General features: G+C 43.6%; 1 protein-coding gene across 1 annotated transcript in view; it reads right to left on the reverse strand.

Moving 5' to 3' along the window:
* Positions 1–503: 503 nt before the first annotated feature.
* Positions 504–24,848, reverse strand: part of Ank2 (ankyrin 2) — a 227,539-nt gene continuing 203,194 nt past the window's right edge. Inside the window, exons 40-52 of the mRNA XM_038310750.2 lie at positions 18,056–24,265; positions 16,492–16,566; positions 14,668–14,799; positions 13,634–13,777; positions 11,812–12,070; positions 10,418–10,520; positions 10,169–10,357; positions 7,367–7,459; positions 6,811–6,894; positions 6,535–6,699; positions 5,474–5,656; positions 4,260–4,351; positions 504–1,643 (exon numbers count right to left, since the gene is read on the reverse strand). Of these exons, the coding sequence (XP_038166678.1) occupies positions 1,460–1,643; positions 4,260–4,351; positions 5,474–5,656; positions 6,535–6,699; positions 6,811–6,894; positions 7,367–7,459; positions 10,169–10,357; positions 10,418–10,520; positions 11,812–12,070; positions 13,634–13,777; positions 14,668–14,799; positions 16,492–16,566; positions 18,056–24,265 (7,913 nt within the window). The 3' untranslated portion in view covers positions 504–1,459. The remainder of the gene's footprint in view (positions 1,644–4,259; positions 4,352–5,473; positions 5,657–6,534; positions 6,700–6,810; positions 6,895–7,366; positions 7,460–10,168; positions 10,358–10,417; positions 10,521–11,811; positions 12,071–13,633; positions 13,778–14,667; positions 14,800–16,491; positions 16,567–18,055; positions 24,266–24,848) is intronic.

A 24,848-nucleotide genomic window follows, 5' to 3' on the forward strand; every position in this document is an offset into this window, starting at 1 on the left:
TCATTGAATATACTTTTCTTTAACAAATAACTGATTCAAAACGTATACTGTTTATATGAATATATTTGTGAATATATATATTTATATGTTAAAATGCTACACAGCTTCAACCACTATAGGGATTAGACATGGGGCATGGGGATCACTCCGACTGTCGTTGTCCCTTCTCTGAAACAAACAGAAAGTTGCACAACTGCGCTTCAGTTTCCAAGGGTTTCAAATAAATAAATCAAATAAAAAAAAGAATTAATCAAAACCAAAACCAAATTTCCCAAGGATTTCTCAATCTTGTCTGCAAGCTGAAAAGCAGACGTAGCTAGAAAGTGAAAGCCCAGGGTGAAAACCATTAATATGATAAGAAGGGCTTTGCGTGTGTGTGTGTGTGTGTGTGTGTGTGTGTGTGTGTGTGTGTGTGTTTAATGCCACATGCAGGTACTAGAAAAGAGATACATCTGGAGGTGGGGTAAAAAAAAAAAAGAAACCACTCCAACATGGTGACAGCATTTAACATTTTCTGTGGTGCGAACATCTTGTTTCCAATGAATTATCTACAGTGCAGTGGCCAGAAGAAAGTACCACCGGTAAGACAGCATGGTTTGCTAAAGCAGCAATGAACACTGGAAAACTACAGTAGTTATAGCTTTGAAAATACCCTGCCAACGTGTCCAAAATCGAAAACACCTGAAAGTGCCAGAACACCACCCATGCAGCTTCTAGCACCAGAATACCTCATTGTTTCCATCCGCGTGTCTGTGCCCCCTTCGTCCCCTCCCTCAGGGTGGCAGTTGGAGAGCCATCAGCCATGGCTGACCAGTACTAGAAACAGCTCCTTGGGATCATTCTTCAAGATTATGACCCTGTCTTTCGGAGCAATGGCTACTCTGGAAGTGCTAAGGACGTGTCTAGGTCTGAAGTGTTCCCTCTGGAGAACTGCATTACCCTTCGACTATGTTAGCGCTATCTTAATTAACCGTGGTTCAGCAATCCCGAGAGGCTTTTAGTCCGTGATGCCCAGTGTAATTATGACAGGCAGTGGTTTCATTTTTACTGTTGTTCATCTGAGAATTTCAGCTATGTACATTATACATGGATATCCTCGGGCGGATCCCCCTCTGTCGCTTGAAGAAGTCTGCAGGTGAAGTTCTTCTGATTAGTGGATTTTCATGGAGCTGGGGCAGAAGCAAAGAACAAGGGAGGCGCCAGTTCCCAGGTTAGCACGGATGCTCAAAAGAGTGGATACAGCATCCAGAATGAAGGATGCTATCTTTGGTCACAAATTAGCTTATAGTTAGAGAGGGGATGGGGAGAAGGAAGCAAAAGAAAATGCCGTGTATTTGCCGAGGCTGGAAATGTCACGGGATCCCAGGAATTAATTAGGTCACTTAGGTTACTTCAGTGAGGAAATGGGAAGTTGCATATCGAGTAGGTGTGTGGTTTCTGCTGAGAACTGGGCAGCTCCTCATTTGGCCTCTTGCGTTGTGTTCTCCTTGCAGAAATGCCGAAGGAGTTGCTGGAGATCTCTCTGGAGGTCGTCTTGGTCTAGGGCTCCGGGGACATCCTCCAGGTGCTCCAGGTTGATGCGTTTCCCCTGCTGGTCCTTCACCACAGCCCTCTTCTGTGTACTGGCTTTATTCATTGTTGTCCTACAGGGAGCAGATGAGAGAATCAGACGCCTTCCCTGGACACCCGTGCTCTTCCTGCCTTAGCCTCGCATCTATTCCTATTAGCTTAATGGCAGCAGGTCATTAAGACAGGTGTGCTTCTCACATATGTCATGAGTGAGACTCGCCTATCAGAAGCGACTCATGAAGCTTTAAAAAGTGTGTTTTGGAACAAGACATATTGATTTTTAAAATTTATTTTTGTAATTCCTTCAAATAAAGGACCCTCTGCCTTCATTACATTTTCTCAATGAGAAGCCTGGCCATGACTCAGAGTTTGGTCAAGAATCCAAAAGATCCTTATTGTTTAATCTGAAGAAACGATTCCAAAAGCACCGTTGACAAGCTCAGAAAATCATTTAAAATTCACTCACTTCCCAGCCTGAATTTTGCCCAAGTCTTGTTTTATTAGAACTATTCTACGAGGTTTAGTTCTTTAAAAATGGAAATATTCTACCAATCTCTGAGACAGGGACTACCAACAAGAAGGCCTCTGATGGTTCCTTGAGAGTCAGCAAGAAAAGGCAAGGAGCTGGAAATGACTCCCAAGGTCAACACTTCCGGAGCATCCCCAGGATCTCCACGTGTGTTATTCTCAGCATGCCACCATGCCAGGCAGCAGGCTGCTTCCTTCCCTGCCTCCTCACCCTTGGGGCACCTGGAGAAAAGACACTGTCACTTACTATTTTATTTCATACTCTTATTTTTTTAGAGACTTCATTTGAAAAATACTGCAATTTGTTCATTATCCTTCTCACTGGCTACTTATGAGAATAATGCTTTATTGTGCAAATGCATGTTGAATATATTTTATGTACTATCTATACTTATAACAAATAAGAAAAACTGATTTTAGAGGATTTAAATGGCACCCCACATTAGTTTTTTTTTAAGCACTAGCTAAGGGTCCAAGATTCCTGAGTCTGGGTCCATAACCAGGAGGCCATGGATCTTCAAATCCAAGAAAATGAAGAAAGACCAAGCATTTTTCTTATGAATACCCAGTGTTTTGAAGCTGAAGTTTCTAATCATGGTCATTCTAAACTTATGCTAATTTCTAAAAATTTACTTCTGCCAAAGTAACTCCAACTTTCCTTTGGACATCCTTGTTTCCCACTTCTTTCTCTGACTCTCTCACTTTCTTAGATATTACATAAATTATGCCTTCACTTGATGGTGTATCTAAATTTGTTCCTCTTGATGGAATGGTCAAGTTCTATCACTGTGACTTCAATCATTTTGTATATTTCTAGCTGTTCCCAGTCCTTTCTGCTCATTCACTCCACAAAAGGCAAATATCTGTTTCTTTCTGTCAGGGATTAGGAGAGGGTTGCATAGTTCTGATGTCAGGGAGCAGACCTACAGCCAGGGACTTTTTAAGAAGTTTTCTGCGGATATGAGCAGATGTTTATGCATAGGCATATATACAATAAAATGATTTCAGTAACGTGTGCACTCAAGTGTGTTCACCACAGGGTCCTACACTGGCGAACTGTGAGCGCAAGTTGTCCCTCACTGTCTGTAGCTTTGTGCCCACCACTGCAAGGAGACAGGGAGTCAACTGCCCTCCAAATCTATTCCAGTTCAAAGATCCTGGGATGCCAAGGTTTGCAGAGGCTGTATAGTTTCATCTGAATGATTCAACATTCAGAACAGAAGAAGCATTTTATCCTCAATTCATTTGGCATTTGAAAGCTCTGGGTGACCAATTACGTTGTTTCCAATTCATAGCTGCTACTGTTTCTCACATTTGAGCAGAAGGTGGGACTGTGACAGAACCTTTAATTTTGCTCTTTTAATTATCAGGTTCCAGAAACCTAAAATAGCCTGGTGGGGGACTATAAAGGACAGTCTCTCTCCCCTTTTCAATGAGATGAGAAGCACAGCAATAACTTAAGTTCCCATTGCATCTCCCGCTGAGATGCTGGGAGGGATGGGGGAGAACCGATGCTGACAGTGGCGCTAAGGGACCAAAGACGTGAGAAGCAACCACGGAGGCGGTGCCTGGTTCAGACAGCAGATCTGAAGTGGGGCAGGCAGCTAACTGACACACGTGGGGAAGGCTGCTTACTACTTGAGCATGCTCTTACGAAATCAGCGTTGGGCAACACTGTACATTCAGGACCTCGAACATCAAACTTGGGCTCCTGTTTCTTGGCACACACATGCAGCATCATGGGACTTGCTAACAGTGAAAAGCAGCTACTATCCAAAGCCAGCATAGAGGAAGACTGAGCTGGATAGAGTTAGTTGCCAAATAAATCACTGTGCCATTGATTAGATTTCTCTTTATACGGTCTCCAAATATGACAACACAGTGGTATTCCCCACCAGCTTAGCTCCAACTGTATTAGCAATTTGCTTAAACCCAGAAAGTCAAGTTGTATAAACAAATGGCTCACCATCGCTGTGTCTTAGTATTAATTTGTAAGTATCAGTGGACATGCTAGGAGGAACACACTGACACACCCACGCCTGACCCGTGCATTCTCATTCAGGGCAGTCTGCAGCCCAGAAGGGCATTACCTTTCCTTTCTAGCATTAGAAACTATCTGTATCATGTTAGTTGGCAAAGCATCACCCCATGCTAACCCAAACCTCTTAATTACTGATCCATCCTCCTTCAGGATTTCATTCTCTACTAAACTGGGGAAATGGACTTTCATGTGGCTACCTGTGTAACCCAACGCCTGAGGTAAGAAAGAGAGAAGACAAGACTTGACTCATAGACCACGGACATTAAAGTAAGCCAGTCTACTGCTTTACTAATTAGCCTACTGCTTTACTAACTCTGGTGGCACAGAAAGAGGTATCTGACGGGGCAAGTAACAACTCCTCTGAACTCATATGGGTATTGAGTTTATTTAATACATCCTAAAATTTCCATTGGTGTCACAGATACTTTGACACTCCTTGTCAAAAGCTTGTAACTTACACCTATACTGACTGACTCTAAATCTTCTCCTTGTTTGGCCACCCTCCTTCTGACTGTGGAGACTTGAGTGATAAATGAGATGATCAAAGACAAAACCAGAAGTAGGAAATAGGGTCCAGTGTACCTCTCAGACAGTTCACCTTGTGGACATCCAAGAAGTCAAATGCGCAAAACCAAACGTATTTAAAGAAAGTTCACTTTTAATATGCAAATACATTAATATGCTACTTAAATATACTTGTTAATACTATTATGGTTGTTCTAGTATCTAGGGATCAAATGCAGTGCTTTGTGCGGGCTATACACACCCTAAAATACAGCTGGATACCCCAGGTCTACTGTGAGTAAGTACAGTGGAGGGCACAGATTATAGCATTTAACATTAAGCATTTAAGATAATTCTGCAATATTATACATTAATTAATTAATTAATTAATTAATTAATTTACAAAGAAGTTCAGGCTGGCCTGAACCCATCTTGTAGCATAAGTTAGCTTTGAACATATGGCATCCTGCCTTCGCCACTGCAGTGCCAGTGTTTCCAGCCTAAGCCACCACACCCTGCCTTTATAATTTTAACAGACATAGAAAATCATGCCCCCACTCTGGAGAGTCAGATTCTGCCCCAGCAGGAATGAATCTTAGCAACCTGCATTCTAAAGAATGACAGGAATGACTACCTCTGGGCGGAGGAGATACTACTTCACCACGCAAATTGTTCAAGAAGGAAATCTGGTCTCTGGAATTATCCTAACACCTCCCATGAATCTGGGCATGAAATGGCACAATGACAAAATGCTTTTATTTCCAGACACAAAGCAACCATAAAATGTACATCAAAGGAAAACAAACACAAAATGAGACAAGGCTTCTGTACCTCTTCAAAGTCCTCTTTGGCAGAAGGAAGGCCAGTGGCTAAGCTAGAGTCCCCCAGCCTTTTCTCCATCCTTTCTCCGTGTACCACTGTTGTTTTAACAACTTTGCTCACTCTACGGCCTTCTACTGGTTCAGCCTGAAACTGTGAGGTACTGGACAAAATGCTGGGTTCAGCCAAGGTCATCTAATGAATGAAGGACACACAACAGACAATTCCCAATGGCCAAAATGGAACAAGCAATGACATTTCTGTGAAATAAAATGGTTGTAATGCTGGCCTTCTTAAAAAATAAAAACAGTAATTAGGAACAAATCTCATCAATTGGTCTCTTTAATGATATATCACCACTGCACTGAACCAGTTAATGGGCCATTTGAATAAAGTCTGACCAACCACATTTCTTAAAGGCTGACAGTTGCGATGGAGATTGGCAACCTAAGATTGGTCTCTTTCCCACAATTAATTTATTTCTTTGCAACATGAAAATAAAGTCAACCCCTGAAGGGAGAGCTTGAAAATCTATAAGAAATCAATGTAGATTACTATACAGCTTCACATCTATAATCATGTGATTTTGAAGATGTAAGTAATACAGAACAATAAGAATTTCCAGTTCTGTGTCTAAGAGATCCAGTGTATGTGGTGGTCTCAAGCCTTCAAACAGAAAGCGATGAAGTAATAAATCAGAGTCTCAGATCATAATTTTTTCAGATTATGATTTTAATAACCATGAGATGCAGAAGCTTGAGCATCAAACACACATCTAAGGTGACCCTCGGAAGGCTGGCGTGCCAATGAGGACCAAGAACTACAGTACATTTGGACATTGTTTCTTCATGACACATGCCTTGCCAGGAAATAGATTTTATTCTCTTAAAATATGACCTCGGATCTCTACCGTAATCAACTATGAATGAAATACAACATAGAAATGAAAAGAATCAAACAAAGACAATGCATATGATGACCACATAAAATCAGATTCGGTGGGAACTGACAAGTATTGGCCTATGTTTTGTCTTTCTCTACATAACAAGCTCTGCAGAGCTGGGTGCCCTCACCTCTGACTGCTGGGTGTCACTCTTCAATACCACACGTTTTATGACTTTGGAATAACTGTCCCCATCCTCAATGTTGACTGGCTCCTGTTGCGTTCCCTGCATCGTGATCTCCTCTTTCTCCATGCCATCAGAGGATACGTACCTTCTAATGATTTTCCGGGTAACCTGAAACACATTCCATGTGTCTATCTTATGTTTGAGTTAGGGTACCACACTAGTGCTAGCATTTACACAGGACGTATGAAAACAGCCCTGTATCGAGCCACGGGCCAGTACCTTCTTCACCACGGTGTGTCCATTCTCATCAACATATTCTTCTTCTGTGACGGTTTCTGGGGGTATGTCAGGCATATCATCTCCCTAAACAATAGGAGAAAAATGTTAATTGTCTAGCCCGGTCCTGGGGAGCTACATCCAAGTGTTTTTGATGTGAGGAATGTTAGAAAGCCAGAGGTCGTGTTGTGAAGTATTGCTGAGATGCAAAATCCTGTCAGTTTGATTAATTAAAAAAAAAAAAAAAGCAGGTAGAATAAATAAAAACATGCTCAGGAGAATCTCACCAAAGTTAGATAAAACTTAATCAAACAACAAAAATAAATAAGCAAGAAGAGAGGCAGGTAGATCTAGAAGCCAATCCTTCTTCTGCATGTTGGCTCGTGGAGGAGGACTGCAAACACCCTTGGCTCTGCATTCCCTTACAAAGGAGACAGGAAGACGGGAGCTACCAGCCACGCATGCACAACCTACAGAGCATGCTCAGTCTCTGCTGTTCCAGATCTCTCTTAGTGAAGGACAGAACCATCCCGACGTGCAGCAACTTAATAGTGGGTACCTGGATAATCACTCTCCGGCGGACAACCCTGGTAGTTACCATGGCCTCCTCATCAGAGCTGGCCTCCAGCTCCCCTAATTCCTCTGTTAGCTCCTGGTGGAAGCATGTAAGAATCATTGTTTGGGGTTTTCTTTTTAATTAAAAAAAAAAAAAAAACCTTAATAAAATTTTCATTTTATTTGGTCTTTTGGGACAGGGTTTCTCTATGTAAAAGTCCTCACTATCCTGGAACTCACTTTTCTTTTCTTTCTTTCTTTTTCCTATTTATTTATTTATTTTTGTTTTTTCAAGACAAGGTTTCTCTTTGTAGCTTTGGAGCTTGTCCTGGAACTCGCTCTGTAGACCAGGTTGGCCTCGAACTCACAGAGATCCAAGTCCTGAGATTAAAGGCGTGCACCACCACACCCAGATTCAAAAGTAATTTTTAAAACAGGGTCTCACTTGGTCGACCACCCTGACTTGAACTTGCAATCATTTTGTCCCAAACTTATGAGTGCTGGGTTTACAGATGTGCACCACCACACCTGGCTGCATCACTTTGTTTAATTTGCCATGGAGTGACTTTACTGCTGGTTGCTTTATTTAGCCATATCATATTCTGAAATTTTATGCAGGGAGATGTTGGTGGAAAATCATCAGGAGAAAAAAAATAAATGTGTGGTGATCTCAAGCCACAACAAGTATGCAATCTTACTGTTTTCAGAATCATGAAATTCTGCAATCTGAGAGAAACTGGAGAAGCTACCAGTCAAAACTGGTCCCAAGGAGACATTCTGTACATAAAACAGTTAATAAAAGTTAGGTGAAAATACAGGACTAAGTAGCACACTAAATACTGTGACCCAGGGAGTGGCCTTGACTGGACAAGGGACTCTAATCCCACATAGGGGACAGCTCCTATTTGCAACAGAGCTTTCTCCAGTAAGTCAAATTTCCCTAAGCTATTGGTTAATAGGACATTTTCCTGGCATCAAAAATTGTAGGCTTTGAGTAATATTAGATTCATTTTTTCAGAGAGGCTGAGAGAATACTCTCATTTATAAGCTTGATCAAAAGCCAGACATGAAGCTAGGGACATAATTTTAGATCAGAAAATATGCCTTAGGAGTCCTAGTCAGAGTCAGTTTTTCCTAAGGGAACGTGATTTCTTTCCTCTTTTCCCCTCCCCTCCCTCCCCTCTCCTCCTCACTTCTTCCCTTCCAAGTTTTTTTTTTTTTTTTTGACAAAATCAAGCAATGTTGTATCACACACAGGTTCTAAACTTATGATCCTCCTGCATCAGCCTTCAGGGCACTGGGCTGACAGGAATGACCACCATACTCAGCTTGGCATGACATTTTTTTTTTAAAGGGAAAGAATATATTCAGTTGGCTTAATGTCTCAAAATACCCAAGATATAACTCTGCAATCTTCTTTTCTAAAGAAAAAGATATAAATTAAAAAACAAATTGTATATTAAATACAATCAGGAACCTACTGCTAGAAATATGGTCAGCAAGAATAGTAACTGAAATTACATGTTCTGGTTAGTGTCGTAAGAAGTTAGGGGTTCACAAATGAAGCAGATGAGGGACAACTAGAAATTCATTGAGCTAAGAAGAGGCTGTGAAAACCCTAGGAGGCACAGTGGCTCGGCCCAATACATGTCTGCACAATCCAGACGGTAGGACTTTTCGGATAACCTTCAAGCCTGTATTTCACATTGCCCATGACTTTTTCCATTGAACTTTGGTAACTTTTTAGCCTGACAGATATACAAACCTTTTTCTAGTATTCAGTCAGGCCAAGAGCCTGAGACAGTAGCTTTGTGCAAAGACAAATGTGGAATAAAACTTCACTGGCTGAATGAGCACATTCTTTAAGATAGATGCCAGGAGACTGTGCCCGTGCACCCAGATCTCGCCTTACTGTAGGTGTGGTTTTCGATAAATCCTGATCTCAGAGGTCACCCTCTGAATGAACTTTTTTTTTTGATAATGACAAAAGACGCACTATAATGCGCTTTCATGCCACAGATAAGAATTTGGACAATAAAACATGTCAACACACTTAGGCACAATGTTATTCTTCTAGGTTATTCCTAAAACAAACCTGAGGAATCCCAATTTGAAAATTGCACTGGTAAGATAGCTCATTTGGCACAGGCTCTTTTGTGGAGACCTGATGTACTGGGTCTCCACACTCCACAAGGGAGCAGGAAAGGACCAGCTTCAACTTCCATACTCGTACTGTGGCGTGTACAATACACACACACACCACACACACACACACACACACACACATACACACACACGCACAAACTCAACCCTCACACATACAAAAAAAAATTCAAACGAAAGTTATACTTTTTGCACTGAGGAGAGTTTGGGGGCTAACCCACCCAGGTATGCCAGTGAGAACTCTGATCTCTAGATAACGCACACATCCTGAGGGCCCAGAATCACACTGGCAGACTTTCGGTAGACTTGCTCATCAACACCATCACACAAAACCCTACTAGTTTTTCAACAGTAGGCTATATTGGTGGCTACTACAGTTCATTTTTTCTTAGCAGGATTTGCCACAATGAAATCTGGGCTTGTAGTACAACAGTTAACACTGAGATTGTGTACTATTTCCTCTAGATTGACAAGTTCTCACAGAGTCAACGCTTAGGCGTTTCCTGTGTTCCAGTTTAACTTATCTGACAAGTCTTTTTATTTTTATATAAAAAATAAAAAATTAAAGAACCATCAATAGAAACAGAAAGTTTATAGCTTTGGCACAGGTGAGGAAGGACACATGGAGGAAGGGAAGCCTGACCTTTTGAAAAGCCGCATCACCGTCGAGCCTTTCCAAGACCTGTGGCTGATCGTCTGCTGACTCGACTATCACCAGGCTGGTTTTCCTTGGAGACCTCTCCTCTTTGGGCTCAGGAGCCTCCTCGGGTTCTTGTACAATAGGAGAACCACGCTCGCTAGTCACTGGGGTCTGGAGGCAAGACTTTGCGTCCTCAGGAGGGGTCCTGGTATCCTCAGGAGGGGTCCTGACATCCTCAGGAGGGGTCCTGGCATCCTCAGGAGGGGTCCTGATGTCCTCAGGAGTCTTACAGAGAGAGCCAGGAACCTCTGTGGCCTTTTGAGTCTCTGCTCCTTCTGCCCCTGATGTTGTCACACTGAAACAGAAAAGTCAACTTGCCACTCAGGTACACTGGAAGGGAAAATGAAATTTCTCTTTGTGATAGCGGAGGTAGTATGTACCCAAGGATGCTCACACACAGAGATGCCCATATGCGACAAGGATGAAAAACAATTGAGTTTCACAGGACAAATATTTATAGATAATGCTTTTGAAGAAAGCAAGAAAATTCGCAGTTAGTATAATTACAAACCCAGGGGAGCATAATTGTATATCTATTATCTGATGAAAGGACCTGTTGACACTGACACTCTTTGGTAGCCTCTCCAAACCTCAGTTTATAAATGAGAACATATTGCCCTTTTCTGCTCCTTGCTTTGTATCCAGCACCCTTCTGTCCTGAAAACAAATGACCCGAGTGCCTCTCTGGCAGTCCTGGTGTTCCCACATTTTACTTCCCCCAGCCTTCTTTCCTGTACCTTTTCTGCAGGTTGTCCCTTGGACCCGATAGGCAGGTGAAGAAGGAAGGGGCCTGAGAGGAATAAAGCATTTCGTATCTATTCTCATGTTCCAGTGACAAGAGACCAAGACTCATTGTCAATGGAAGTATTGGGCTGTGAGCTCTTGACACACTAAGGTTGCTTCTCCTCAGTCATTCTCTCCTGGACAGCCGGTGTCCCCAGGCAGCTCTCTCCTTTACCTGGTAAAGTCCTGAGCTAAACAAGTCTCCAAGGCTTCTTTCAGGCAGGCAACGCCTCCCTATCCTTACTCTAACTCTGCCCCGGTTGGAACTAACGATACTGCATTCTGTTTGCATGTTTTCTAATGTGCTGATGGCTTTATGTTCAGATGCTGCATAGCTTTGCTGAAGCACTCATGGGCTGCCTTTCCTACACCGTCACTCTTCCAACTCCCAGGCAGCCATGGCACAATGTGGTAGCATTCCAACGAGATACAAATCCTACAAGACTGCAATGACTGCGGCCAGCAAGGAGCATTCTGTAAAAGTGACTCACGGGCTTATCCCTGGCTTCCGACTCTGTTAAATAAGTAACCTGTATATAATTTTCATGATCTTTAGATATGGATATGGAAACCTGGAGCACTGAGGATTGTTCAAGGTCGCGAACTAGAGTCTGGCTCAGGTAGGACGGTGCCACACAAGACCATCACAATTGTGTATCTTGACTGTTTGACTTTTTCTACAGCACAGCTTATAGTGACAGCTGAGTCACTTTGAGATTATTGGACGTTCCCTGTGTAAAACCACGCTCCCTGTCATGGCAGCTTTTCTTTGGAAATGCATTTAACAGACTTCTGAAACTCACTAGCATTCCTGCTGGTCTTGTGTTTTCCCTGAGAAATCTTGTTGAACTGGTTCCTGGTGCATTTGGGGAGAGAGCACCTCTGCTGGGCTGTCCCCCTCAGTTTTGGGGATGCAATCCTGAAATGTGGAGTAACCAACAGAAATGTCTTCTTCAGAGACCATAGGTGGGTGGTCGCTGGACTCGCTTTCTTTGGAAGTCGCTTGCTCCTCTTTCTGCTTGTGCCGGGCTGCACAGAGCTCCTCTTGAAGTACGGAAAACCCTGTAGGAAAGAATAATTGAAAATATTCAGGAATCTTACTCACAGTAGGGGTCTGTTTGGCAAGGAATGCTTTGCCCCACACCCTGCTGGAGAGTATCTGTTAGAGAGATGAACAAGAGATGCTGCTGGTGACTTTGGGATGCTGACCACTTAGGGGAGCCCAGGGAAGATGCATGGTGCCTGTTAGTGAACTATAAAACCACTTCCTCAGTGATGTGTCTGAAGGAGCCCTAATGGCAAGCAGTTATCTCCTGTGACAGTCGGGTCATAGAGTCTAAGCAGGAAGAAGAATCCATAATACCTTGCATTCAGGGCTCTTTTTATGTAGAAGTGCTCACGTGGAGCTAAGGAATCCCACTACATCCAGAATAATGCTGAGTCACTGAGAGACTGAGACAGATTGAAATATGGGAAGGAAATGAAAAAAAATCAAAATTGGGTTTGAAGAAAAAGGAGAGAGATTAATTATTTTCATCATATGCTACCAAGGTGTGAAGCAATTTGAACATGGAGGATTTGGTGATGAGAAAACAATTACTGCATTTTACAAAGGGATTGGAATAGCACACAAAGGTCTCAAGAGACAAGAAGAAGAAACGGGACATCCCAGCCTCTCTCTTGAAGAGATTTCCTACAAAATGGATAGAGAAACAAAACAGACCCAGGGAGGGGACTACACAGGGTCAGAAGACCTATGCACATTGTTTTTCCTTTAAGGACAGGACTCTTAAAGTGCAAAGGCATTGGACATGGCTCCAACTATAAGAGCCAAATGGATATCTGAAGGAGTGAGGCCCTCGATCAGATAGAGGATAAAATTCAGCACAAAAGATACAGTAGCTTTAGCAAATAAGGGAACTTAGTTAATGTGGCAGGAAGAAAGGTAAAGTGTGCTCACTTAGACACCTCATCTTGGTGGATTCTATGGTGAAAAAGTGTAGAGATTTACTTATAAATGTTTCTAGGAAATCTGAAGTGTGTCCAACAAGTAGGAATAAATAAGGGGAAGAGAAATGAAATGTTGAGGAAGGGTTGAAGGAAGGAGTGAAAGCAGAAACCAGAGAGAAGGAGCAGAAGTAAGAAGGGTCGAACTTGGGAAAGAATGGGGGAGGAGAGACAAGCAAGTGAGAATGAATTCAGTATAAATTCATATGTAAAGGTCCCAGGGCTAGTGCTCAAAGGCTCCAGCAGGTCTGAAGAACCGTCCATTCAGAAATAAAGACCAAAGTGGGATGCTGATGGACTGTAGTGCTTAATAGCCACAGGGTGACTGGCAATGATGTCTTGGTGCAAAACATAAAATTCAGTGGTTAAAACAGATCAACTGATGTAAGTAAGCATCAGAAGTGTTCCTCAAGAGACTGAGGAAAAAGTACGAGGTTGAGGCACCCATGGTAGGGAGACAATAAAGACTGAGTAGAGGGAGTTACCAAGTGGACTGGGAGAGACTGAGGTAGAATGAAAACAAATACATTGTCACCAAGGGCTATAGTCTGTTGCCTTAAAAAAAAAAATGCAGGCAGCTCCTGAATTATCCCCTACCGCCAAGAGACATCACTTGACCTTCACTGTTGTCCAGTACAATGGTCTGTTCCATTTCTGCATAGCTGTGGCTCAGGCGCTCCTGCAGGGGTTCTGTGTTGGTCTCTAGGAGATGGACAATATCCATCCTGTTGATCTTGGTGAGGCATTCAATGAGGATAGTATCTGAGAAAGTAGAGAAAAGGCGCATTCCTTACATGTGAGAGGTCCTCTCTGGGGGATCTTTCACTCAGTGGCTATACTAAGTTCTTGGTATCTATATCAGAACCTGGCGATGCCTAACTAGGTCCTTCATAAAGAGAGGCAAATAGCAATGTGTGAACCCTACTACATACTACAAACCCTGAAAGCAGAGTTGCCAGATAAGCCACAGGGCTCAGCTCAATGTGAACTCTAGGCAGAAACAGAGACTTCAGCTCTATCAGAAAATACTGTGTGGAATTTAGTTATATTAAACTATATTTGTTGATTATCTGGTTTCTTAAGTTCAATGGAGTACCCTCCTGTTTTTAATTGGCCAAATATTCCAGTGCTGCTAAAAAAGGATATGGGAGAAAAACAAGCAGCAAATGATGTGAAGGCAGATCTTCACAGAGACTTGAGAGAAAGGGCTGAAGGTGTATGGTAGCCATGGTTAACCATATTACTCATCATTAGAGTAGCTACTTGCTTCCCCTCCCCCATATACCTAAACTGCGAGAGAGGAACAGTAACATGATCTGCAGGCAGTACACCACCCATAAATAGTTATGACCACACAACTGTGCCCATTAACAAATACTGAGAAACTGTTAGGTCTCCATGATCCTGCCATTAGCAGCTGGCACTGGTAGCACTGCCAAATACTTGGCATTGTTCGCAAACATACCATGCAGGATTTCTTTTGGAACAATATTATTCTACAAAATGACAGCAGCTTGTTGTCCTTCACTAGCAGTGGTTCTTAGAATGATGACATTCAGCAGTTTATCTTACTGATTTTGTGAGAATGGAATCGTTGGGTCATCCACTTTCGCCTTGGGATAACACCTCTACCTGGGCGTTTCCCCACCTACCTGTGGCATGCTTCCCATCCCTCTCCAGCCAGTACTTCAGCAGTGCATGGCTCTGGTCTTGAAGGGAGTTGGGGTTCTCAATTCGAATTTGGTGGATCTGCTCCTCAGTGAAATCCAGTTCTCTTGCTAATTCTAAAACAACAACAGTACAAATCTTACAGTCTTACAAATCTTGCTTCATGATTTGTAAGTGATACGATCCTGTGCAGCTATGAGCATTCAGGTTAGAAGTGACTCATACACACCTTTGGTACATTAGCACTAACAATCTCTCTTCCTTAAAATTGGATATAGCATTAATTACAAAGGAGTAACGGTAACATGTAAATGGAGATCGGCATAGGGTAGAAGTAAATTAGATTATTTTTTTCAAGCTGGGCATAGTGGTGCACACCTTTAATCCTCCCCAGCACTCGGGAGGCAGAAGGAGGCAGATCTCTGTGAGCTGAGGCCAGCCTGGTCTATACTGGAAGTTCCAGGATGGCCAGGGCTACGTAGAAAAACCCTGTCTCAAACTATCTCCTACAAAAAGTTTCTTTATTCTACTATTAAAATTCTATATGAATACTTGATGCTTGTGCACACTATTGTAATGTGTAGGTAAGCATTTGTGTGTAAAAGCAAAGGGTTTCTTTTGTCTACCTGGTATCTTCAATATTAAAAATATCCTTGATCTAGTAATTCTATTTTACTGATGTATTGGATTTTTCTTTCATTCTGTTTGGTTATAAAGTTTACATTTTTGCTACCTTTATACTTGACGCACTTAGTACGTGTTATTGCATACATATTTAAGGCAAATAATACATATTTAATATGCCAACCAGTGATATTTTGGTAACATTATCGCCTCTAAATCCTTACATCTGGTATTTGAGAATTATCCTAAAATTACCAAAAGTGAGAAAATGGTGATTTCTACTGCTTCAAGTTATTTATTCCAAGTTATCAATAATCTTTGAGAATAGATAGGTTCTTACTCTCTTCCAAATCTTCGAGAAACTGGTACTAACTCTGCACTGTTTGCCTCGGTGAAGCATATTCAAGTAATACTTAAGAAACCAAATCAGAGTTTAAAATAATAAAAATAAAAGCAAGGTAGTCTATAATATTGCTGAATATTAAGCCACAGGCAGATGAAAATATATTTTAAATTTATAAATCATGATTTATAAATAACAATATGGATACTAGAATTCATTTTTTCTTAATAAATTGCTGAGCATATATGCTATACTTTAATACCCCTACCGCAAATAAACCACATCTCATTTGTATGTGCTTTAACATTCACCCAGAACACATGCTAGTAGTATTATTTACTTGAAGACACTTGACATCAAACATCAAAAATAAGCAGCCCTAGTGAAATCTCTAATGTTATGAAAATTGCCAGACTTGGTAGCTCACACCTGTTTTCTCAGCGCTGAGGCAGAAGGGTTTACCATGAGTTTAGGCCAGTTTAAAGTATTTAGTGATTTCCAGGTTGGCCTGGAACCTGTCTCATGAAAAAAAAAGATTATAAAAATTGAATAAAATTGTGTGAAACGTGGGCATCTTCCTGCAGTTTAGCTAACTATAAGAGGATGGGTAAACAGGGCTATTCTCAAAATCTTCAAATCTAAAGCTCAACACTCCATAATTGTTGCTAACCCTTCTCTCAGGCTGCACCATTAGCAATGGCAATTGGTTTCTTCAGCTCATAGATTTCTCCTCACACTATTCCTTATAGTCTTCCTCAAGAAAGATAAAGAAAAAACCTTTAACTGAGTATTTTTGTTAAAAAAAAAAAACAAAAACCAAAAACTGGATCACACAAATTACCTGTCCAGCTGAAGCCAAGATGATCAGCAATATAAGCCAGCCTCTCTTCAATCCGTTCCTGCTCATCTTGGGGATCTACAGAAGGTCAAAAACAGAATGGCCAAAGAGTATCTGGGACAGCAAGGGAACCACAGAACTGATCATCCAAGGAAGGGAGTCACTTGACCAAATATCTGATAGTTGCACAAATTAGCTATCATGGTGTCGGTCATACGAAGTGGTGTGTTTTCTGATTTCTGGGGTAGAATGGGAAAATGAATCCCATGTGGTGAATCGTGGGAACCATCTGCTTCCATATCCCTTTAATGAAGACTAATAACCGAACAGAATGTCTAGTTATCTCAGGGCTTTCCTTTTACAGTTTTGAAAAAAAATGGCCCATGTAAGCATGCTCATTTTGCACATGAAATACTAAAAAAAATCACAAATGGGATACAGGAGTGGAGTGACTGGCTGGGCTCTACTGCTAAAGCCTGTGGAGGTGCCAGTCACCACCAGGTCCCGCCTGAAAGAAAGCATGAAGAATTATCTTAGTCATGCTTGGACCGACCAGCCTGTCCAGGAACAACACTGTCCTACTGACCTTGGAAGAATACAAGAGAAAGGCACTTTAACTTGGTCTGTCAGGCTGGTAGGATATTTGCTTCTGAGGCAGAGTTTCTGGCACCTGTTCCTGAGTAAAGTCATGGAGCGCTCCCTCTCACAAACTAGAATTCATCCTAGTCCATTTAACTGCTGTAGATTGATGGGCAATATTAAGAAATTCTACGTCACCCAAATTTAGGAGCAAGTCTTCATTTAGAGATAGTGGAAGTCTGCCGGTGACCTCTCAGAGTCACCCGTGGTTTCCTTTCTTCACGGTTTCAAGAGCCATCATTCCGTTACATCGTGCAAAGTTTGAGATTTTGTTGTCTGCTGAATCTCATCTAAACAGTTCACCATCCGTCTACTTCACAGATAAAGAGCGATTTTTTTTTTACCTTAGGTTTGTTTGTTTAATATGGTTACCATGGTATCTGAAAGCCAACCTCTCTGAATTGAAAACCAGACCCACAAACAATAATTAGAATTTCAGGATGTGAGCAATCTTTTTGAGTAAAGGGCTTCCTAATCATGACAAAATTGAACGTACCAATTATTGAAAGGACACAGAGATGAGAGATTGGAGCACTGAGGCCTTGTTCTGCGACACCCATATGCTCAGGTGTAAAAGCGAAAGTATTTAACTTGAGGTCAAGCCTGGAACTTCAGAACAACAAAACTCAAAGCTTGTATGGCTTTACGTGCAGCAGCTAAAGAAAGGCAAGGTCCCCGGTGCTTGGTTATGTTTATGTTTTTGATAAGCATTCTCATTACTCAATCTTGAGATTGTTTCATAGACAAGAGTATACAGAAAAAGCACAAAACACAAAAAGGGCTTACACAAACACATTAACCACTACAGAAAGCTTAAAGAAAATGAGACACAAATCACAAAATAAAACATACATTACACACCCAAAAAAAAATCTCTATTGAATTTATGACATGCGTAGCACAGGGAATTCCAGTGGCTGGCAAATACCTTCAGTACGGTCATGGCCATTTTCATCAGGGATGCGTTCAATCATAGTCTCAATGGACTCATCCCAAATGGGCCTTGTGTCAAAGATGTCCTCGGGAACTGAATGCTCAGTCTCAACAGGTGGCAGATTCTCAATCACTGACACTTCCAGGGCACTGCTACTTTCATCATCTGAAGGTGGCTCCTGCTCCCTTTCTGACTGTGTGAGCCTGTCCACTAATTTGGAAGCCTCGTCACTAATCTCCTCAAAGAATTCTATGGAGTTTCTATAAAGGTCAAAGAAATGCTCCCTACTCTCCTTTGTGGGACTCGTGCCTGTCCTACTGGAAGATGGGGTGCTTCTGCTTTTAACTGGCAAGCGGGATGCAAACAGCTTTGGTTTGGTGGCCCCTTCTTCTGATTCTGACTCGAACCCTTCTGCCCTCTCCCGACTCTCTGTTTCCGTCTCAATGTAACTTCTGGCTTTTGCTGGGTATTTGGTCTTAGCGTCCAAAGGACTAGCATCTGATTCAGATTTGCTTCTACCATCTGGGGCTCTGCTTAGCATGTCTTGTCCCGGGGGAACAGCTGTCTTCTGGAAAGATGTGTCTGGATGGGAGAGCTGCCACTCGGTTCTTTGGGTGGGTGCTTTGATGGGGATTTTGGACTTTGGTTTTGTGTCGTTCTCCTTACTTTCCTCATCCATACCAGATGAGAAATCATCAGAAAATGCGCTCTCATCCTCTGCAGATGGAGGGACTGGGACCGAAGCGGAGGCAGTCTGCATAGGAATTTGAGGTTTGCTTTCGGCAGAAGGCACATTTTCCATGGGTGCAGTAGGGATCTCAATCACAGACTTCTGTTCCTCTGGAGAAGAATCTAGGGACTCATCATCCCGGTCTGAATGAACAGACCTAGTGACTGTGGAAAAGTCCATCTGAACAACGGGCTGAGGGAAGGCAGGGCAAGATAGCTGCTTCACAGTGCTCAGAGAAGATGTATCACTAGACTGCATGGTGGGGAGGTCCTCCGCTGCTGTGGAGACGGGCTCTTTTGCGGGCAGTTCAGTGGAAGCGGGAGTCATCACTTGGGCATCAAGGTTAGCATCTGAGGCCGGTGATTCCTCTATTTCTTCACTCACATCATCGGGAAGTAATTCTCCCTCATCATCTACGGCTTCTTTGGAGTCTGAAAGTTCCAGTGACTCATTTGTGTTTTCCGGCTGAGGCAGCTCGGCCCCTGTGGCTCCTTCCTTCGAGTCTTCAGAGACAGTCTCTTCATTGGACTCTTGACCAATCTGGAAAAAGGGTAAGCTTTCATCCGCATAGGACCTTTTTGTCATATCAATAGCACCACTTCGGGTCATCTCAAACAACTTGCCTTCCTGGAAGAGGAATGGGTTTTGTTCACTCGTTGGGGTCCCCTCTTCAGTTGGGGTCCTGGCAGGAGTCGTATCGGGAGTGGTACCCTGGGATTGTCGGTCTACCATCAAACCAAATATCTTCTGTTCTTCCTCCTTCACTCGAGCTTCAAAGGCTTCATCGTCTTCGCGGATTTCACTCCAGGTGTCAGAATCCACATCGGTTTTGGTGATGATGACTTTGCTCACTTGCTCACCAGCGACGATCGCTGGTGCATTTGGTGTCACGGAGGCTCCAGATGAGAGAGGCTCATCTGCCTGCTTGCCCCACAAGGTACTTTTTCGCTCCGGTTCAGTTTCTAGGCCACGGCTCTCAAAATTTGACTCATGGCTTGAGACAGTACTACTAGAGGAGTTTGTCGTTACTGCATCCTCAGCAGAGGATCTGATGACAACGGAATACACTTCCGGTGAACAAACAACCTTGGCATGACAGGTATCTGTTTGGATTTTACTCTCCTCACCAGAGAAAAATGATGAGGAAGGAACGTTTTCATAAGGGCTGGTTATTTGAGGGTCAGAATTTTCATCAGCCTCAGCTAGGTCAGACACTGGACCGTTCATGTCAAACCTATCCGTCTGAGTTGGAGGAGATAAGTCTTCAGTCGTACAGTCCTCTGACGTGTTCTCCAAAGTCTGAGTGGTTATTGTGACCTCTGCTTTTACAGTGGAAGATGGAGAGGGTATTTCTTTAACTGATTCCTGTCTTTTAGACACCGCACAATGCGACAAAGACGAGCAAGAGCCATCACTGGGGAAATCTGTTTGCGCAGATTCCACATCAGAAGGATCAAGCTCTCTTCCTTTTGGGTCATTTTCACAAGGCTCCTGGAGAAACAGTGACTCTTTATCAATGGCCAGCTGTTCCTCAACATCATTATATGCTGGACTCTGAACTCTTAAGGAGACAGGGGTGGCTGAGTCACCAGGGCTCAGAGCCTCACAACCATGGCCATCACAGGTTTCTGACTGATGGGTCTCTCTGTTCAGATCATCGTAACACCTATCCACACCATCAGTAGAAGGAGTCTGACGGTCTTCAGCTAAATTAGATTCACCATCTTTGTCTTCTTCTGACTTACCCGGCTCCTCTTGAATATCCTCATTCATCTTGAAAGTGTATTGTTTGGTAACGATAGGCTGGAACTGGGATTCTTCAGGGCTGGAACTAGAGTCTATGCTGGATGGAAGGGGAGATGGAGGTTGCACTCGAATAACCGGCTCTGTCAGAAGTCCCGAGTCAGCACCTTTACTTAGCTGTGTCAGTTCAGGTTCACTTTCTGAGGAGGAGGAAGCTTTTCTGCTCTCTGAAGTCACCAGTACAGGGACCTCACCCTCATCAGCCATGTTCTCCTTCTGTTTCTGTTCATCCACTTCTACTGAGCAGTCAGCATCGGGGTCCGAGGCCGAGGAGGATCCATCTTGCCTGGGTTCTTTCTTGTAGTCCCTTTTCTGTTTTGCCTCTTGCTCAAGTTCATCAAACGTTTTAATTTTGGTTACCATTTTGAACATTTCCTCTTCTGGGGTGAATCTCTTTTTCTCCCCGTTTTCAGAGTCCTCCTCCTCTGCGCATTCATGAATCACAGCTGGTTTCGGTGTGCTTGAATCTGAAGTCTTGGGTGTGACCTCATAGCTAACCTCTTCAGAGCTGGGTGTGTCAGGGGAGAGGGGGCTTTTCCCGGAGCTCTCCATGAGGGACGTCTGTTCAAGGCTGTCATCCTCAGCACTGCCATCAGGGTCTCGGAGCAGCCGAGAACGCATGGAAGCCACTTCGGCAACAAGATCTGTTTTGGTCATAGCTGCAGGGAGAGGAAAGTGACTTGGGAGAATTCCTGCTTTCATTTTAGGCTCCACTGGGCTGCTCTCAAGGGAGTCCCTGCAAGGGGACTCTTTCAGAGGACTGGGTTCCAGAGAATCGGGAGTCTTGTGTGAGGAGTTGTCTTCCAACACAGGGCTGGCTTCTAGAGAGTCTTTGTGGCTTACTGCTAATGATTCATCAGCCATTGGGCTGAGGATCTCACTATCCCGGCTAGGGAGTGGAAGTTCTAACCCTTGGGGACTTCTAACGGCTCCCTGGGGCTTTGGTTCTGTTCCCTCACCTATCTTCATAGAAGCATCAGATGGTGGGAAGGTCTTTGTCACCTCGGAGGGAGTTGCGGATTCCTGAGTTTCACTTTCTGGTTGGGTCTTATAAGCTGAACCAACAAGTGGAAGCTGACTTTCATCACAAGACCCCTTCTCAGTAAACGCCTGGCTTGTTTCATTGGCTAATGATACACTGTGGCTACTAGGGCAACCATCTTGTTTGGAGCACACACCTTGGGAAGCATCTTGGGTGACCTCCTTCTGACCATGCTCAGTGGAGGATTCTGAATTCCCAGTGACCTCAGCACCTTGTGTTTCAGAACTATCAGGAATGTCTTTAGTTACAGGAAGCTCTGTCTCTGAATGACTTTCTGTGGGTGTGTCTACCTTGGTTTCCTTCATATCTTCAATGTGTTCCTCACTTTTCTTTGGTGAGAAAGAAAGACTCTCTGGACTTGTCTCGGGGGTTTCTGCTAGGCCCTCATGCTTGTAGCTCTCTTCTGAACTGATCTGAGGGGTGCCCTCCATCAGGCTGCCACAAGGCGAGCCTGCTATAACTTCCTGCTTCAGGCTTTCAGAACTGCCACCCAAAGCCCCGCTCTGTAAAGACAGAGCTGGAAGAAACTCGTCTTTCATGTAATCTAGCGGAAGGGTTGTGTTGAAAGGACTTGTGATTATTTGGTCTAACTGAATCTGAGCCTTCTCTGTCTCCTCAGTGAGGCGGAACTGCTGGTATTTGTCATTGTCTTCTAACTCTTGCTTGATGACGTCAGAAAAGTCAGTGGAGGTTTTCCTATCTGGGCTGATCTGAAGATCCGTGTCTCCTTGCTCATCTACTATCTTGTCTTGAAGGGTCTCACTGCCCCGAGGGCTTCCATCTGCCACCACTGACGGAATTGGCTCAGGTGTTCTAATAACACGGCCTTTCTCAAACCTTTCTCTAACTGGATCTTCTGTCCTGAGCCCAACAGTGATGGTGGAAGAACGGAACCTTCTGGATTCAGAAGGACCTGTCACTGGAAACCTCTGGCCACGCTTGACTGTCTGGCTTTCTGCTCTCTGAGTTACTGTGTGCCCCTTTTCTTTTTCTACCCGAGTTTTACTTTTGTCTTGTGGCTGCTTTTGCTTTGTTGATTTGTGCTCAAAGAGTCCGGTCTTGTGCTTCGATGGGTCCTGACCTGATTGGAACGCTTTCATCAACTCCCGGACAGACATTGTCTCTTCAATTCGTTCTGTTTTGGAGGTGGGAGATACGGGTGGCTGCTTCTCTGTCTTCCCAGGGGACACAGGCAGGTACTTATCATTTTTCCCAGCAGTTGACATGGGGGCCTGCTTCTCTGTGGTTCTGGCAGACGGTGAAACTGGCAAGCGTTTCTCTGTTCTCCCGGGTGACACAGGAGGGTGCTTCTCCGTTCTTCCAGATGACGGTACTGGGGGACGTTTGTCTGTTTTACCCGAAGGTGACACAGGTGTGTGTCGCTCCGTTTTCACAGATGACACAGGGGAATGCCTTTCATTTTTTGTTGACGGGGATCCGGGTGAGTGTTTCTCAGGTTTACCTGAGGATACTGGTGAATGTCGTTCGGTTTTTGGCGAGGGTGACACGGGCGAGTGTTTCTCCGTTTTGCCTGATGGTGACACTGGCGTGTGTCTTTCAGTTTTTGCAGAGGAAGAAAGGGAAGTGTGCCGGTCTGTTTTAGAGGAAGGAGATGACTTTGAAGAAGGTGACACAGCTGGGTGTGTCCTGGGCGTGGTCTTTTTAGGCACATCCTCTTTGCCTTTGACTCTGACCGGCAACTTGCTTCGACCTTTCTGCTCATCTTCTACTCGCTTCTGGAGGGCCTTGACTTTGTCCTTTATGGAACCAATAGGAGTTTCTTCTATCAGAGGAGAGGTGGCTTTGGCAGTGGGAAGGGGCTCGGGGGCCAGGCCTCGCTCTTCATCTACCGACTCCTCTGAGCTACCTTTCTTAAGGTCGGTCGTTTCTTCACTGCCTTGGGAGCTTTCATCTTTTGGTTTCTGCTTTTCTTTTAGTTTCCTCCGCACTGGCTTCTTTATCACCAGGCTCGGTTTGGGCTGCTTCTGTGCACTCTGCTTCTCCTCTGCTGGCGCAGCTTTCCCTTTGTGAGTCTCAGAGCTCTTGCCAACAGCTGGGGCCTGACTCGTCTCCCCTGACTTCTCCTGAGCTGTCTGTGGCTTCTTTTCATGAGAGGCGTATGAGTTTAGGTCATCTGTAAGGTAGTTCACTAAGCCAGTGGAGTCCTTCTCTGGTTTGACCTTGGTCCCCCTGTCTACTCTGACTTCTACACAGGGATGTTCAGCGACGTCTACAGGTGCGTGCTGCTTGGCCTCTTCGATGTCCTCATCGCTGACAATGACCCATTCCTCTTCTAGCTCTCGCTCAGACTGAGAACTCTGTACTCTGCCTTCATCTCTGACACAGGTGCCACTTCGCAGGATTGCGTTCACCTTCTCTAAGTCCTCCTTAACTCTTTCAACAATTTCGAACGGCTCGCCTGGCTCCTCGTCAGCAGCCTTCGCCAGCTCTTTCACTTTGAGGGAACCTGCCTTATCAGACACATCTGTGGTCAAGATGGCCGTCATTTTGATCAGATCTTGTTTCATCTCAGAAACTTCAGAGAGCAAGTCCGGACTGGCTAAGACGGGAACTTCATTAACCAGGTGGCTTTTCAGGACAGATGTTTCTGTCGACTCTGTCTCATCATCTTTGATGTGAATGAAAAAACATCGAAAGTAAAATGGAAATCAAAAAAGATATTGGCAAAATGTAATCAGGACCAAAACAACACAGCGTCTTTTCCTGGTGGTGGAAGGGGCAACAGAATGGGCTGGGGATGGTGGATCCACAAGGTCTCAAGGAACAAGAGCAAAGCAAGGCTAACGGAAAAAAATAACTGAAAAGGAAAATGAGCAGGAAATAACTTGCTTAATTTTCTCACTTGTAGCACATTCATACATACAACAAAGCTATCACAGATACTCAAGACATACATTTAAAAAAATCACAAATCAAAAAGAAGAGAGCAGTGAAATTACACAGAGATATCTCAAGATTGTCCAGATATTACAGATCAATGTCAGAAAACAAGACAATACAGAAAAACCATGGGTAAAAAAAAATTAGAAAAAAAAAAGCATTAGAAATTGCAGAAACCTGATTTCCTCTCTGAGAAAGCCAGTCGGAACCAATTCAGAATTGCACCCAACTATATCCATACATTTACAATCCCACGGGTCTGGAATTCGGTCAGTACCATCCTGCCATCATAAAGCAATGGCAGAACACAC

Source organism: Arvicola amphibius, chromosome 14 (genome assembly GCF_903992535.2).
Source record: "Arvicola amphibius chromosome 14, mArvAmp1.2, whole genome shotgun sequence".
Classification (NCBI taxonomy): Eukaryota; Metazoa; Chordata; class Mammalia; order Rodentia; family Cricetidae; genus Arvicola; species Arvicola amphibius.